General features: G+C 41.4%; 1 protein-coding gene across 1 annotated transcript in view; it reads right to left on the bottom strand.

The window, feature by feature from the left end:
• Positions 1-210: 210 nt before the first annotated feature.
• The window catches only part of TXNDC5 (thioredoxin domain containing 5), a 31,267-nt gene continuing 17,626 nt past the window's right edge, over positions 211-13,851 (bottom strand). The window contains exons 5-10 of the mRNA XM_069730683.1: positions 12,897-13,012; positions 10,776-10,862; positions 10,103-10,228; positions 9,630-9,712; positions 4,414-4,543; positions 211-1,032 (exon numbers count right to left, since the gene is read on the bottom strand). Coding sequence (XP_069586784.1) covers positions 910-1,032; positions 4,414-4,543; positions 9,630-9,712; positions 10,103-10,228; positions 10,776-10,862; positions 12,897-13,012 — 665 coding nt within the window. The 3' untranslated portion in view covers positions 211-909. The remainder of the gene's footprint in view (positions 1,033-4,413; positions 4,544-9,629; positions 9,713-10,102; positions 10,229-10,775; positions 10,863-12,896; positions 13,013-13,851) is intronic.

Below are 13,851 nucleotides of genomic sequence, written 5' to 3'. Positions count from 1 at the left end.
TTTAAAAAAAAAAAAAAAAAAAAAAAAAAAAATTGTCCCATACATGTAGTTACTCTTTGAATGTCTGTGGTTATTTTTTTTTCTTTCAGAGAATAAAAATGTCAGAAAAATGATGACGTACTTTATATATGAGAATGTGACTAGACTAGAACGTGATGTCACATTAGATTAGATCTTAATCTACGGTATTACATGCAAAACACAAGAATCTTGTTAGTTATAGCCACGTTTATTTGTGCAGCTTGGTCTAGGAAACAAAACTGCTAGGCCAAGGCTTAAAAGTACATAGGATGATCCTGTTTAAACCAACCCCACCCCCACCCTCACCCCGCGTAGAAAGACAAAGGGGAACAGAAAAAAAAATACACACATGTGGCAACAATTTGTAACAAACATTTGTCCTCTATAATAGAGACCATACTGCATTTGAGTTTGCTACAAATAAGTAGCAGGGCAAAGTTAAAAATAAAGACGCAAGCCATCATCCCTCACCCACTAGGAAGTAAGGCACTTCACATCTGATTTAACAATAGGAAGAAATTTTCATAATTGTAAAAAGTGGTGCACTAAAAGTTTTATAAACCAACAACTACACTTATAGTGGTATAACATACATCCTGAGGTGTCTGTAGAGGTTTCTTAGGAACTTCTGAAATAAACGGTCATTGGGCATACTTTTTCGTAATAAAACTTGTTGCACTGAACACTCAGATGACAAACCATCAATAATAGGATAGGGCTACATGGTGTCAGGTGTCAAAGAAGAATAAAAAATATCCACACACACACGTTGAGTTGCAGGCCGTTCTATGCCACCATGAAGCCCTAGTCATATAGTACTGCATATAAAGAACTCAGTTACTGTTTGGCCCATACAGTTAGCACAAACCCATAGGGTTTAGGACAGATTTATAGTTCATCTCTGGAGTGGCGCAGGACAAAGTTCTGCAATGTGTCCAGATCTCTGGCTCCTTCATGTTCACCAATCTTGTCCCCGGCCCGGAAGAGTAATAAAGATGGATACCCCTGTACCTATTGAAGAAAAATTCAAGTGCGATTTAGTCAAAGTGAACAAACAAAGCATCTGTGTAAAGTAAGAAGAAGCTGGAAAGTGGCTGAAAAGAAAGCCATATTTTAAGATATCCTGTCATTTCTTTTCATTGTACATTAGAAATTCACTTTTCCTTCTAGACTGATCATTGTGCAGAACCATGATGAGGAGTTGTTAGCAAAGAATAGGACAGAAAATGATATAGGATATATCTAAAGTTTTCTAAAAGAACAGTTACTCTTAAAACACCCTGTGGTTTTATATAAGGACTGTAACAATACATATATACCTCATATTGATAGTTTCTATTCGCCAGATCCCATTCCTCACTTTTGTCAACTAAGATAGCCGCAGTGCTTCTTACACTACTGATGCATATCTTGCAGCCCTCGGATTGCTCAACGCTGTTAAATGTCCAGCACTGGCCAGTCCAAGAGCTGCAGGATGATAGGAGATGGGGCACCAGGAATATGTACCCAGCATTTTATCAGCCACTGGCAAACCTTGATATTAAGTCAGAAGTTGCTTTAAAAAAAGCAATACTGTAATATTAAAGCAAATAAAGGTTTCTATGTTTTATTTTCCGCAGTTCTTCACCATTATCAAAATGTTATCCGTTTGGATGGAAAAAAAACTGCTTGAATTAAATGACCATCTAAATGTATAGATCTGTATTCAGCCTAGGCAATCCGGAACCAAAAAAAAAAAAAAAAAAAAATCTTGAAATCCTAGCGGTCAGTAACTGTAAAAAAGTTACAACTCACTTTAGATGATTCTATAGAAAATAAAAAATTACCATTACATAATAAACCTTCCCGCTGCAAACCATTTTACATTTTTGTGGTTTCATTTTTCATCCCAATGTTCCAAGAGCCATAACTTTTTTTTATATATACACACTTTAGTCAACATGGCTGCACCGGAGAAAATTTTGAATGACACCATTCATTTTACAACATAATTTGATGAAAAAAAGCAAAAAAAAAAAAAAAAAAAACTAATGTGATGAAAACACACACACACACACACACACACACACACACACACACACACATACACAAAAACATTGCTTTTTACAAATGGTGGCAAAAGCAACCATAACATTTGCATTAGAATGAAAAAAGTAATAATGTCTGTTTCCCAATTTTCTGAGACCCATAACATTTTTTTTTTCAGTCGCTGGAGCTGTGTGACTGATTTCTTTTGTTGTTATGGCACACTGATGCCATATTGACACAATTTTGCGATACTTATGATGCTTTGAGCCCTTGTTGCATACGTAAAGAATGGACTGCAAACACATTTTTCCCCTCTCTCCCTATAGCGTTTAACTTAAGGGTTAATTCTATACTTTGATAGATTGCACTTTTACAGACGTGGCGACAACAAATATGGGGGAAGTGATTGTAAAAATTTCGATTTTAAAATTGTCATTTTTAAATTTGCTTTAATGTTTAGTACTTTTCGTATACTTGAACCTGTAATCGTTTCATTGTACAGTTATGACGCCCTCTATAGACTTCCATTCCAGTCTAAACTGTGGGTGTCCCGTTTTTCATCCCTATTACACTGCCTTTTTACAATTGGACAGTCACAGTGAGCTTAAAGCAAATGCCCCGGATCTGTCAAAAATGAAACGCCCAGTAGAATAAGAAAATTGGCAGCGGAAATTGTTGTTTCCTGTATGCCCACAGTGGAGAAATAAAATAAACAAAACTGCTACTAAGTGTAGGAATATACAGTTTATAATGCCGAGATTTGTGAAAAGGCCCTGTTTAAATGGAGAAAGCAGAAATAGGAGAAAGCTCCAGTCGCTGCTGCTAGCAGGCATCTGCTGGGTATGGTACAGGTCCAGCTCTCCAGTCTGCTAACTACATGGGGATCGAACGTGGGATGTACTATTGCCTTCTACGCTGAAAAGTTATTAAAAGGACAACTACAAAAACAAAGCACAAACTAAACTTAAATTATTTGTGAGGATGCTTTAATACAGCACATGCACACAACAAAATATGTACCGTATATACTCGAGTATAAGCCAACCCGAGTATAAGCCGAATCCCCTAATTTTGCCACAAAAAACTGGGAAAACTTATTGACTCGAGTATAAGCCTAGGGTGGAAATGCAGCATTTACCGGTGAATTTAAAAAATAAAAATAGATCATTATTTCCCCATAGCTGTGCCATATAGTGCTCTGCACCGTTCATATTTCCCCATAGCTGTGCCCCATATACAGTGCTCTGCACCGTTCATTGTGCCCCATAGCTGTGCCCCATATACAGTGCACTGCACCGTTCATTATTGCCCCATAGCTGTGCCCCATATACAGTGCTCTGCACCGTTCATTGTGCCCCATAGCTGTGCCCCATATACAGTACTCTGCACCGTTCATTGTGCCCCATAGCTGTGCCCCATATACAGTGCTCTGCACCGTTCATTGTGCCCCATAGCTGTGCCCCATATACAGTGCTCTGCACCGTTCATTGTGCCCCATAGCTGTGCCCCATATACAGTGCTCTGTACCGTTCATTGTGCCCCATAGCTGTGCCCCATATACAGTGCTCTGCACCGTTCATTGTGCCCCATAGCTGTGCCCCATATATAGTGCTCTGCACCGTTCATATTTCCCCATAGATGCTCTGCCATTGTCGCTGCTGCAATAAAAAAAAAAAAAAAAACACATACTCACCTCTCTTGCTTGCAGCTCCCAGCGTCCGGTCCCGGCGCCTCCATCTTCCCGGCGTCTCTGCTCTGACTGATCAGGCAGAGGGCGCCGCACACACTATATGCGTCATCGCGCCCTCTGACCTGAACAGTCAGAGCGCAGACGCCGGGAAGATGGAGGCGCCGGGAAGATGGAGCGACGCCCGGCGGCTGGAACGCGGACAGGTGAATATAAAATACTTACCTAGTCCCAGCGATCCTGACGCTCCCTCTGCCTGTCACAGCTGTCTTCGGTGCCGCAGCCTCTTTCTCTATCAGCGGTCACCGGCACCGCTGATTAGAGAAATGAATACGCGGCTCCACCCCTATGGGAGGTGGAGCCGCCTATTCATTTTTTTAATGAGCGGTCCCACGTGACCGCTGAAGAGAGGAAGACGCTGCAGCACAGAAGACCGTGGGACGGCAGGGGGAGCGCCAGGATCGCCAGGACTAGGCAAGTATGCCTCAGCGCCCTCACCCACCGACCCTGCCACCCACCTTGACTCGAGTATAAGCCGCGAGGGGCACTTTCAGCCCAAAAATTTGGGCTGAAAATCTCGGCTTATACTCGAGTATATACGGTAATCATAAGCACAATGACCCTCCCCTCAAACACAATTTTCATGCAGTTCGATGTTAACGCTGGCTTGGACTTACTGAGAATCTGTTACACAGGGATCTCTCCGCAGTGCAGTCAACTTTGGCAATTTTCACCTCACTCAGACCAGGAAAGTCCTTTTTAGAAAGATCCTCCCATGTTGGGGCGAGATGTTTACAGTGTCCACACCTTAAAGTGACAAGAAAGGGGAAAAATCAAAGTTACATTATTGGGCTGCTTAACGGTGATAAAATGGATACCCCAGTTACAGTGGTAAAAACGCACAATACAAGAAGTTCCACAAAGCTCCCCTTTATGTTTTTTTTCCCCCAAACTAAAAAAATATTTTCCTACTAAAATGGACTTTAATACACATACATATATAAGTGTATATGCTCAAATTTGTTGAATTTTTTTTACATCTCGATATTTTTTATTGTTCATGTTTCAGAACAAAATTGTATGTCATTTTTTTTCCTTTTTTAAATATACACCAAGACAGCACTGGAAAAAAAGTGATTTCTTCCACATAAAATAAAGATCTCATACAACCACTTCAGAATTGTTTTTTTTTTTTTTAAACCCCTTACCGGCATCGGACGTACTATACCGTCCGATGCCGGCTCCCCTGCTTTGATGCAGGGCTCCGCGGTGAGCCCGCACCAAAGCCGGGACATGTCAGCTGTTTTGAACAGCTGACATGTGCCCGTAATAGGCGCGGGCAGAATCGCGATCTGCCCGCACATATTAACTAGTTAAATGCCGCTGTCAAACGCAGACAGCGGCATTTAACTACCGCTTCCGGCCGGGCGGCCGGAAATGACGTCATCGCCGACCCCCGTCACATGATCGGGGGTCGGCGATGCTTGTGAATGGTAACCATAGAGGTCCTTGAGACCTCTATGGTTACTGATTGCCCGTCGCTGTGAGCGCCACCCTGTGGTCGGCGCTCACAGCACACCTCCATTTCTGCTACATAGCAGCGATCAGCAGATCGCTGCTATGTAGCAGAGCCGATCGTGCTGTCCCTGCTTCTAGCCTCTCATGGAGGCTATTGAAGCATGGCAAAAGTTAAAAAAAAAAGTTTAAAAAAATGTCAAAAAAATAAAAAAAACATAAAAGTTTAAATCACCCCCCTTTCGCCCCAATCAAAATAAATCAATAAAAAAAATATCAAATCTACGCATATTTGGTATCGCCGCGCTCAGAATCGCCCGATCTATCAATTAAAAAAAAGTATTAACCTGATCGCTAAACAGCGTAGCGGGAAAAAAATTCGAAACGCCAGAATTACGTTTTTTTGGTCGCCGCGACATTGCATTAAAATGCAATAACGGGCGATCAAATGAACGTATCTGCACCGAAATGCTATCATTAAAAACGCCAGCTCGGCACGCAAAAAATAAGCCCTCAACCGACCCCAGATGATGAAAAATGGAGACGCTACGAGTATCGGAAAATGGCGCAATTTTTTTTTTTTTTTTTTTTTTTTTTTAGCAAAGTTTGGAATTTTTTTTCACCACTTAGATAAAAAATAACCTAGACATGTTTGGTGTCTATGAACTCGTAATGACCTGGAGAATCACAATGGCAGGTCATTTTTAGCATTTAGTGAACCTAGCAAAAAAGCCAAACAAAAAACCAATGTGGGATTGCACTTTTTTTGCAATTTCACCGCACTTGGAATTTTTTTCCCGTTTTCTAGTACACGACATGCTAAAACCAATGATGTCGTTCAAAAGTACAACTCGTCCCGCAAAAAATAAGCCCTCACATGGCCAAATTGACAGAAAAATAAAAAAGTTATGGCTCTGGGAAGGAGGGGAGCGAAAAATGAACACGGAAAAACGAAAAATCCCCCGGTCATGAAGGGGTTAATACAACCTTGACCAGTGTCACCTTATGTGGTAATAATTCTGGAAAATTTCAATAGATCTCACGGATTCCGTTAGATATTGTACTACATGATAGTAGTAATATTTATTTAATATGACTTGCGTTTATTTGTGGAAAAAAAGTAAATTTGCAGAAAATTTTTAAACTTTTACATTTTTATGCCCTGAAATCAGTACGGCATGTCACACAAAATAATTAAAGAAGTTGTCCACTACTATAACTTTTTTTTTTTTCATAAATCTTGCTATTATGTGCCACTGAAAACATCCACTGTGTTTATCTTAGCAGTATTACCTTTTATCATGCTGTAGCAGCACATCTTCAGTGCTGGATCCAGCTCTCATGGGGTTAATCGACAACTTCCTTTCTCCTGACTTATTGTGCTGTAATACTACAAGTTCCATGATGCTTTGCACTGCCACTAAGTCCGAACCTGGCACACCCACTCCAAAACACACCCAAACTCCTCCCTCCTCTCCCTTCAGAAAGATTTGTGATGTAATTTCTGTCCAACTCCTCTTTTACATTTGGCCAACCCACACTCCATTACACATAGATAGATAGATAGATAGATAGATAGATAGATAGATAGATAGATAGATAGATAGATAGATAGATAGATAGATAGATAGATAGATAGATAGATAGATAGATAGATAGATAGATAGATAGATCTATTTCCATCGAAGCTTTTTTCGTTTATCGCTCCCCTTCTTTCCAGAGCCATAATTTTTCCGTCAATATGGCCATGTGAGGGCTTATCTTTTGCGGGACAAGTTCTACTTTTGAACGACAGCATTGGTTTTACCATGTCGTGTAACAGAAAATGTGAAAAAAGTGCGATGAAATTGCAAATAAAGTGCAATCCTACACTTGTTTTTAGCTTGTTTTTTTTGCTATTTTCACTAAATGCTAAGGCTGTGTGCACACGTTGCGGATTTGATTCCAGATCCGCAGCGTTTTTTGCCGCACGGAATTGAATCAAATCCGCAGTGTAGTGCACAACCAATGTAAGTCTATGGGAGCCGCAGACTTGTTGTGCACATGCTGTGGAAAAAGCCGCACCAAAATGCAGCTTTTTTTTCCCACAGCACGTCACTTCTTTTGTGCGGAACTGCAGCGTTTCTGCACCCATAGACTTGCATTGAGTCAGGCACATCCGCAGCAAAACCGCAGATGTAAAAAAAGATGTGCAGTTTTGCTGCGGATGTGGGTCCGAGAAACGCTGCGGTTTGGGAGGAGGGAAGTATGTGGACGGTGACTGTGTGCGTGTGTGTGTGCGGGTGGGGTCTGCGGGCTGTTCGGATGTGTGCGGGTGTGTGCTGGACTGTTCAGGTGTGTGCGGGGCTGTGCGGGGGGTCTTTAGGGGTGTGCGGGACTGTTCGGGTGTGTGCGGGTGGGGTCTGCGGGCTGTTCGGATGTGTGTAGCGCTGTGCGGGACTGTTCGGATGTGTGCGGGACTGTTCGAGTGTGTGCAGGGCTGTGCGGGTGTGTGCAGGGCTGTTTGGGTGTGTGCAGGGCTGTTCGGGTGTGTTCGGGGCTGTGCGGGGGGTCTTTGGGGGTGTGTGTGCAGGCATTATCCCATGGGACTATAAGTACGCAGCATCCAACCTGCAGCTAATCCGGATGTAATCCGGACAGTTGACACACCCTACACGATCCATACATCTATCAATAGATAGATATATGAATAGATAGATCTATAGATGCATACATCTATCTATATGTAGATCTGTCTATCCATCTCATCTATCAGTCTATCTGCGTGTGTAATGGAGTGTGGGTTGGACAAATGTAAAAGAGGAGGTTGGACAATAATGACATCACAAATCTTTTTTTTTTGTTGTTCAATAATACATCTTTATTTAGCTTACAAAAACGCATATAAACCGCACCAAAAACGAATAAAAAAATGAATCGAAACCGCGCAAAAACTGCATCAAAAGCGCACCAAAAACTACATCAAAACCCGCGCAAAAACCGCACCAAAACCGCATCAAAATTGCACAAAAAACTGCATCAAAAACGCACAAAAACTGCGCAAAAAAAACGCACCAAAAACTGTATCAAAAACGTATCAAAACTGCACCAAAAACTGCATCAAAACTGCGCAAAACACACACCAAAAACCGGACTAAAAATGCATAAAAAAACTGAATCAAAACCAGGGAAAAAACGCATCAAAAACGCAGCTGTGTTTTCTGCCAGGAGATGCAGATTTTGTGCAGAAATTTCTGAACCCAAATCTGCAGCGTGTGCACACAGCCTAAAACTGACCTACCAATATGATTCTCCAGGTCATTACGACTTCATATACACCAAACATGTCTAGGTTCTTTTTTATCTAAGTGGTGAAAAAAAATTCCAAACTTTGCTTAAAAAGAAAAAAGAAAAAAATAATTGCGCCATTTTCCGATACCCTTAGCGTCTATACTTTCTGAGATATCGGGTTGGCTAAGGGCTTATTTTTTGTGTGCCGAGCTGACGCTTTTAGTGATACCACTTTTGTGCAGATATGATCTTTTGATTGCCCGTTATTGCATTTTAATGCAATGTTGCAGCGACCAAAAAAAAACATAATTTTGGCTTTTGATTTTTTTTCTCGCTAAGCCATTTAGCGATCATGGAAATTTTTTTCGTCTTTATTGAAAACAGCTGACATGTTGCGGCTTTGAAGTGGGCTCACCGCCGTAGCCCACCTCAAAGCGGGGGATACTGCCAGCTGACGTACTACTCTGTCAGCTGGCAGAAAGGGCTTAATGAACAATGTTTCAGTTAAAAAAAAAAAAAAAAAAATGGCGTAAAAGGCGTAAGCTCCCGCACAATTTTCTGCGCCAGAGGGGGAAAGTTGACGGCCGGGGCCAATATTTGTAGCCGGGGGGGGGGGGGGGGGGGGGGGGGGCTAGGGGGCCCAATATCCATGGCCCCTCCCAGGCTATGAATATCAGCCCGCAGCTGTCTGCATAGCCTTTACTGGCTAGTAAAATAGGGGGACCCAAAAGAAAGAAAAAAAAATTACGTGGGGGGTCCCCCTATATTTTATAGCCTGAAAGGCTATGCAGACAGCTGCGGGCTGATATTCATAGCCTTGAGAGGGGCCATGGATATTGCCCCCCCCCCCCGGCTACAAATACCAGCCCCCAGCCGCCCCAGAAATGGCGCTTAGCCCCTCTCTTCCCACTCCCAAGTAGCGATGGGATATGGGGTAATAAGGGGTTAATGTCACCTTGCTATTGTAAGGTGACATTAAGCCCGGTTAATAATGGAGAGGAGTAAATAAGATCATGTGTGATCCCGGCCTTAATGCAGACGTGTAGCTTAAGACTGGACAACTCCTTTAAAAATTGAAGTCTCAACATCTACAGCTAAAAATACTCACCATGGTGCATAAAACTTAATGAAACTAACACCGGTGGCCACAGTCTGGTCAAAATTACTTTCGGTAAGAGTCAGAACTTTGGACTGGAAGAGACAAAAAACAAAGTGTTTTTCATAAGCGCTAAGATATACACTTTGCTTCATGATTTAATGACCTGCATCAAACATTCTCTCCATTACAAAGGCGTCCCATAATTTACTGGTGCGGATTTACTAAGCAAACCAAAACTGTAAACTTTCACTACTGTAAGCCTTCAATTCTAAATCATGACATCTATGAAACACTATATCTACACAACTCAGATTAGTAAAAAGTTTGCCAAAAGGTGTAAGTGCACTAACTTCTCAAAAGTTGGCTGTTTTAGTATTTTAATTGCCAGAGTCTTAACAGTTATTGCTTGGCATTCCTTTATTAACCAATGTCACAGGATGACTTGTCTATTTTTTTACATTTACAACAAATTTGCAACACACCTCTACTGCCGGCGCCTCATCAGCTTGCGCTGGAATATCAGCTTCCTTGTCTTCTGGAGTTTTCAGTTGACTTTCGGCATACTCTTTCAGGGAATCCAAGTCTCTCTTTCCCTTGTATTGTTCCACCTGTAATAGTAAAGAACACAGGCATAGCAGACAAGAAACCTCCTAAAATCACCACGTCACAAAGTAAATTGCTAGCAACATTACTTAATACTGTCAGGCCTCGCTTGTTAAGCAATTCAACAGACTTAGAAGCCACTCACATGTCCAATTTTTACATACATGTGCCGACAGCTTTTTTCACTGATCGCACACCATTATATTGGGGTGATACTTTTTATTCAATGATCTGCTTAAAAATATAATTAGACATGTCATTTAGTTCCAAATTGTGGATCAAAGTAATTAACCAAAACAAGTTGCATTGATCTATGGTAGTGAGCCAAGTGAAACTTGTGTCCAAAGACAAAGTCCAACACTTTTGGAACATTTGCGACAGTCAAAGTAGATCACAATGCGACACCATGAAAGTCATTAGATGCAAGATGCCACAATCGCAGTGTCGCACAACACATGCTGCTGTTTAACCCTATCCCAAAGCCAGTTTTCATATGTACAGCCATGTGGAAGAAATTGCACTTTAACACAAATAAGTAAAATGGTTACCCACTTTTTCACCATTTCTAAACCACAGCAATGTTGGATAACCGCGGACTTGATTGTCAGAGCAGAGGTCGTTATGCTGAGTACAATCAACCTAAAGGAAAAGAAAGGGAAAAATGTACCCTAAAATGCATAGAATAAACGGTGTTGACAGAAGAAGAACAAAATCAGGACCAAAATTGTTTAAACCAACAGGAAAACAGACTCCATGCAAATGCATGGTCATATCCGATAATATTTCAGAGAACATCTGGCGGGGTTGGTGGTGAACTGTGAACACAAGTGGTCACAATGGAAAATACGTGACACTAGAAACTGAATGCAGTTCGTGTAAGAAAAAAAAAAAAATCATTAACACCTTCTGCATCATTGTGCGGAAAAATGGAATGGCTGGCTTACAGCAGCAACAGCAGTGCCAGGGATAGAAGATAACAGGTGGTATCATCAACACCCGCAGAGCCGCAATTGCTGCCCAAGCCATATGGTCTGGAAATTGTGAAAAACAAACTACTAGTCAGTTTCTAGACAGTAAGATTACATTTACCTTCTATATCAATACAGAATACCCCAATACAATCAGCAGACATGGGGAATTCTGACAATGCCAGATACTGTATGAACACTTGGCTTTTTATGCTAATTTTCAGCTGCTTTTTACAGTACCAGCTATGTCTATGAGATTTCAGAAATCTCGTGCACACAGCTTGTTTTTTTTCTCATCAGTATTTTGTGCTTTGCATGTTTTTTTGGACCGAGCAGGTCAATTCTATCAGCATTTTTTCACTCAATGAATGAGAAAAAAAAATAAACACCAAAACCTGCGTATTTGCCACAGCTTCTTTCCTGCAGAAAAAAAATGCAGCAAAAAAAACGCCCAGTGTGAGTTCAGCATAACAGAGCAGGTGGACATAAGAAACTGGTGAGCAATTGTATGGCCAGCTTTTGCATGTACATGTGTGTAACGTTCGCATTGTACTACAGAATGAGATGTGACTATTTGCACCAGGCCTGCTAGTCACATGCATCCTAAAGATCGGGTCTCATGTGACCACGCTGACAGCTCCCTCCCCGCACTTCTGATCAGCAGAATCAATAGCGAGAAATGTCAAAAGAGCAGCTGAGGCCTAAAGACCAGTAATAATGGCACGGAAATAGTCCTGACCTACTTTATGGGCGTTTCATTCTAGTCACAACTGTGGGAATTACTTTGTTGTGCCTATTTTTTTCTTTTTTTTAAATAAGGGAACAGCGTCATAATGAGTTAAAAGTACACATCCATACAGTGGAACAAAATTAAGCACCTTGTAAATGATAAGAAAACTAGCTGCAGTTTTGATAGAGATGCAAGGATTTTATCAGGTCTCTGCCTGCTGAGCTCTGTATAACGCCGCCTAAAGCAATGATTGGCAGCTTACAGTGTACACTGTGCATAGGCATAAAGCTGCCTATCAGTGGTGAGGGCAGGGTTATATGCAGAGCTCAAGAATGTGGTGAAGGACCACATGGCAGCAGGTTTACTAGTCGACTAGTGATAATCTCCTGCTGATAAAACAATGATTGTATCAAAACTACAGCAAGCAGCTGAGTAAGTGGAACATCGTTAGAATCAGGGTCTCTGTGTCTACATTATGCTGCTCTCAGGTTAAATGACAAATACCTGGCAACAGATTCCATTTATACTGTTAATTATTAATTTGGTTTCCAGCACATTTGTGAAGAAAATCAAAGTGGCGAAGCCCTTTCAGTTTGGCAAGGTTGTGATTAGTGATGAGCGAATATACTCGTTGCTCGGGTGCCCTCCGAGTATTTGTTAGTGCTCGGAGATTTAGTTTTCATCGCCTCAGCTGCATGAGTTACAGCTATTAGCCAGGCTGAGTACATGTGTGGATTCTGTAGCAACCAGGCAACCCCCACATGTACTCAGCCTGGCTAGTAGCTGTAACTCATACAGCTGAGGCGATGAAAACTAAATCTCCGAGCACTAACAAATACTCGGAGATCACCCGAGCAACGAGTATACTCGCTCATTACTAGTTGTGATCTAAAATCAAGATGGAGAGCTCTGAGGCAGAGATGCAAGCAAATACTACAGAGAGCATATGTAACCAGATCATCATCATGTCCATACCTTAGCGATCTTGACTGCATTTGAACTCTGATAAGATGCCGCCATCTGTTCCCACACAGGGGCCAAGGATTTGCAGTGTCCACACCAAGGAGCAAAGAATTTGATGAAATGGTTTCCTACAAAGCAATCAGTTGTACCACCATTTTAGCAAAGGCCACAGGTTAGCAAAACATCATGTACAGTTTTGTGGGGAAACCCCGTGGTGTTTTTTCATGTAGACACATCAATATTTGGCATTTTCTTATTGTTCACTTCGACCACCTTTTATAGTCAGGATTTAGAGATCTGAATTTTGGCTAACTGTGGGGTTACTTTCTAGTCAGTTTAAAAACTATGCCAGTCTGTGATAAAGGCTTATCAAAAAGCTAATACCCTAAAAATTTACTTTTATTGAACATCTTAAAAATGCAAAAAAGACAGCAAAGGTAGAAAATAAGGCAGAATTATCACTCATTCTTATCTTTCCCTATGGACAACCCCCTGCCTTGCTGTGGAGATTGGCACCCTAGTTTGATACGCAAATTGTGCTTGTCCTTTGCCCCTCGTTCTTTAGCCAGAGAGTGGTTTGTGCCCGGTTGGGTAATTAGGTATTGGTTGGCTATTAGTTTTTGATAAGCCTCCTTTCTACTAATCTCACCTATACAAATTTTTCAGTAAACAATTTGTGGTAAAACATGTCAGTGCAATCTTAAGATGATCCACAAGAGGTGAACATTTTTAACAACTGCCAACACGAGCATGAACCAAGTCCCAATAAGCATCGCTTTGACCAAAATTTTCGATTTCTACACAGTTTACCAAACATTAAAAAAGTTGGTGTTGTGCATCAGGAGGGTTGTAGCCAACAGCTGTTAGTCACACGACAGTGCTGTCCATGGTCAGACATCAGTTTAGATATAAAAACACATGGATAAGACAAAACATTCTTTTGTTATAGTTTCTCCATATTGAATTG

This window comes from Ranitomeya imitator, chromosome 6, assembly GCF_032444005.1.
Source record: "Ranitomeya imitator isolate aRanImi1 chromosome 6, aRanImi1.pri, whole genome shotgun sequence".
NCBI classification, from domain to species: Eukaryota; Metazoa; Chordata; class Amphibia; order Anura; family Dendrobatidae; genus Ranitomeya; species Ranitomeya imitator.
Note: the sequence above shows the minus strand (reverse complement) of the source record. Positions and strands in the feature narration are given on the sequence as shown.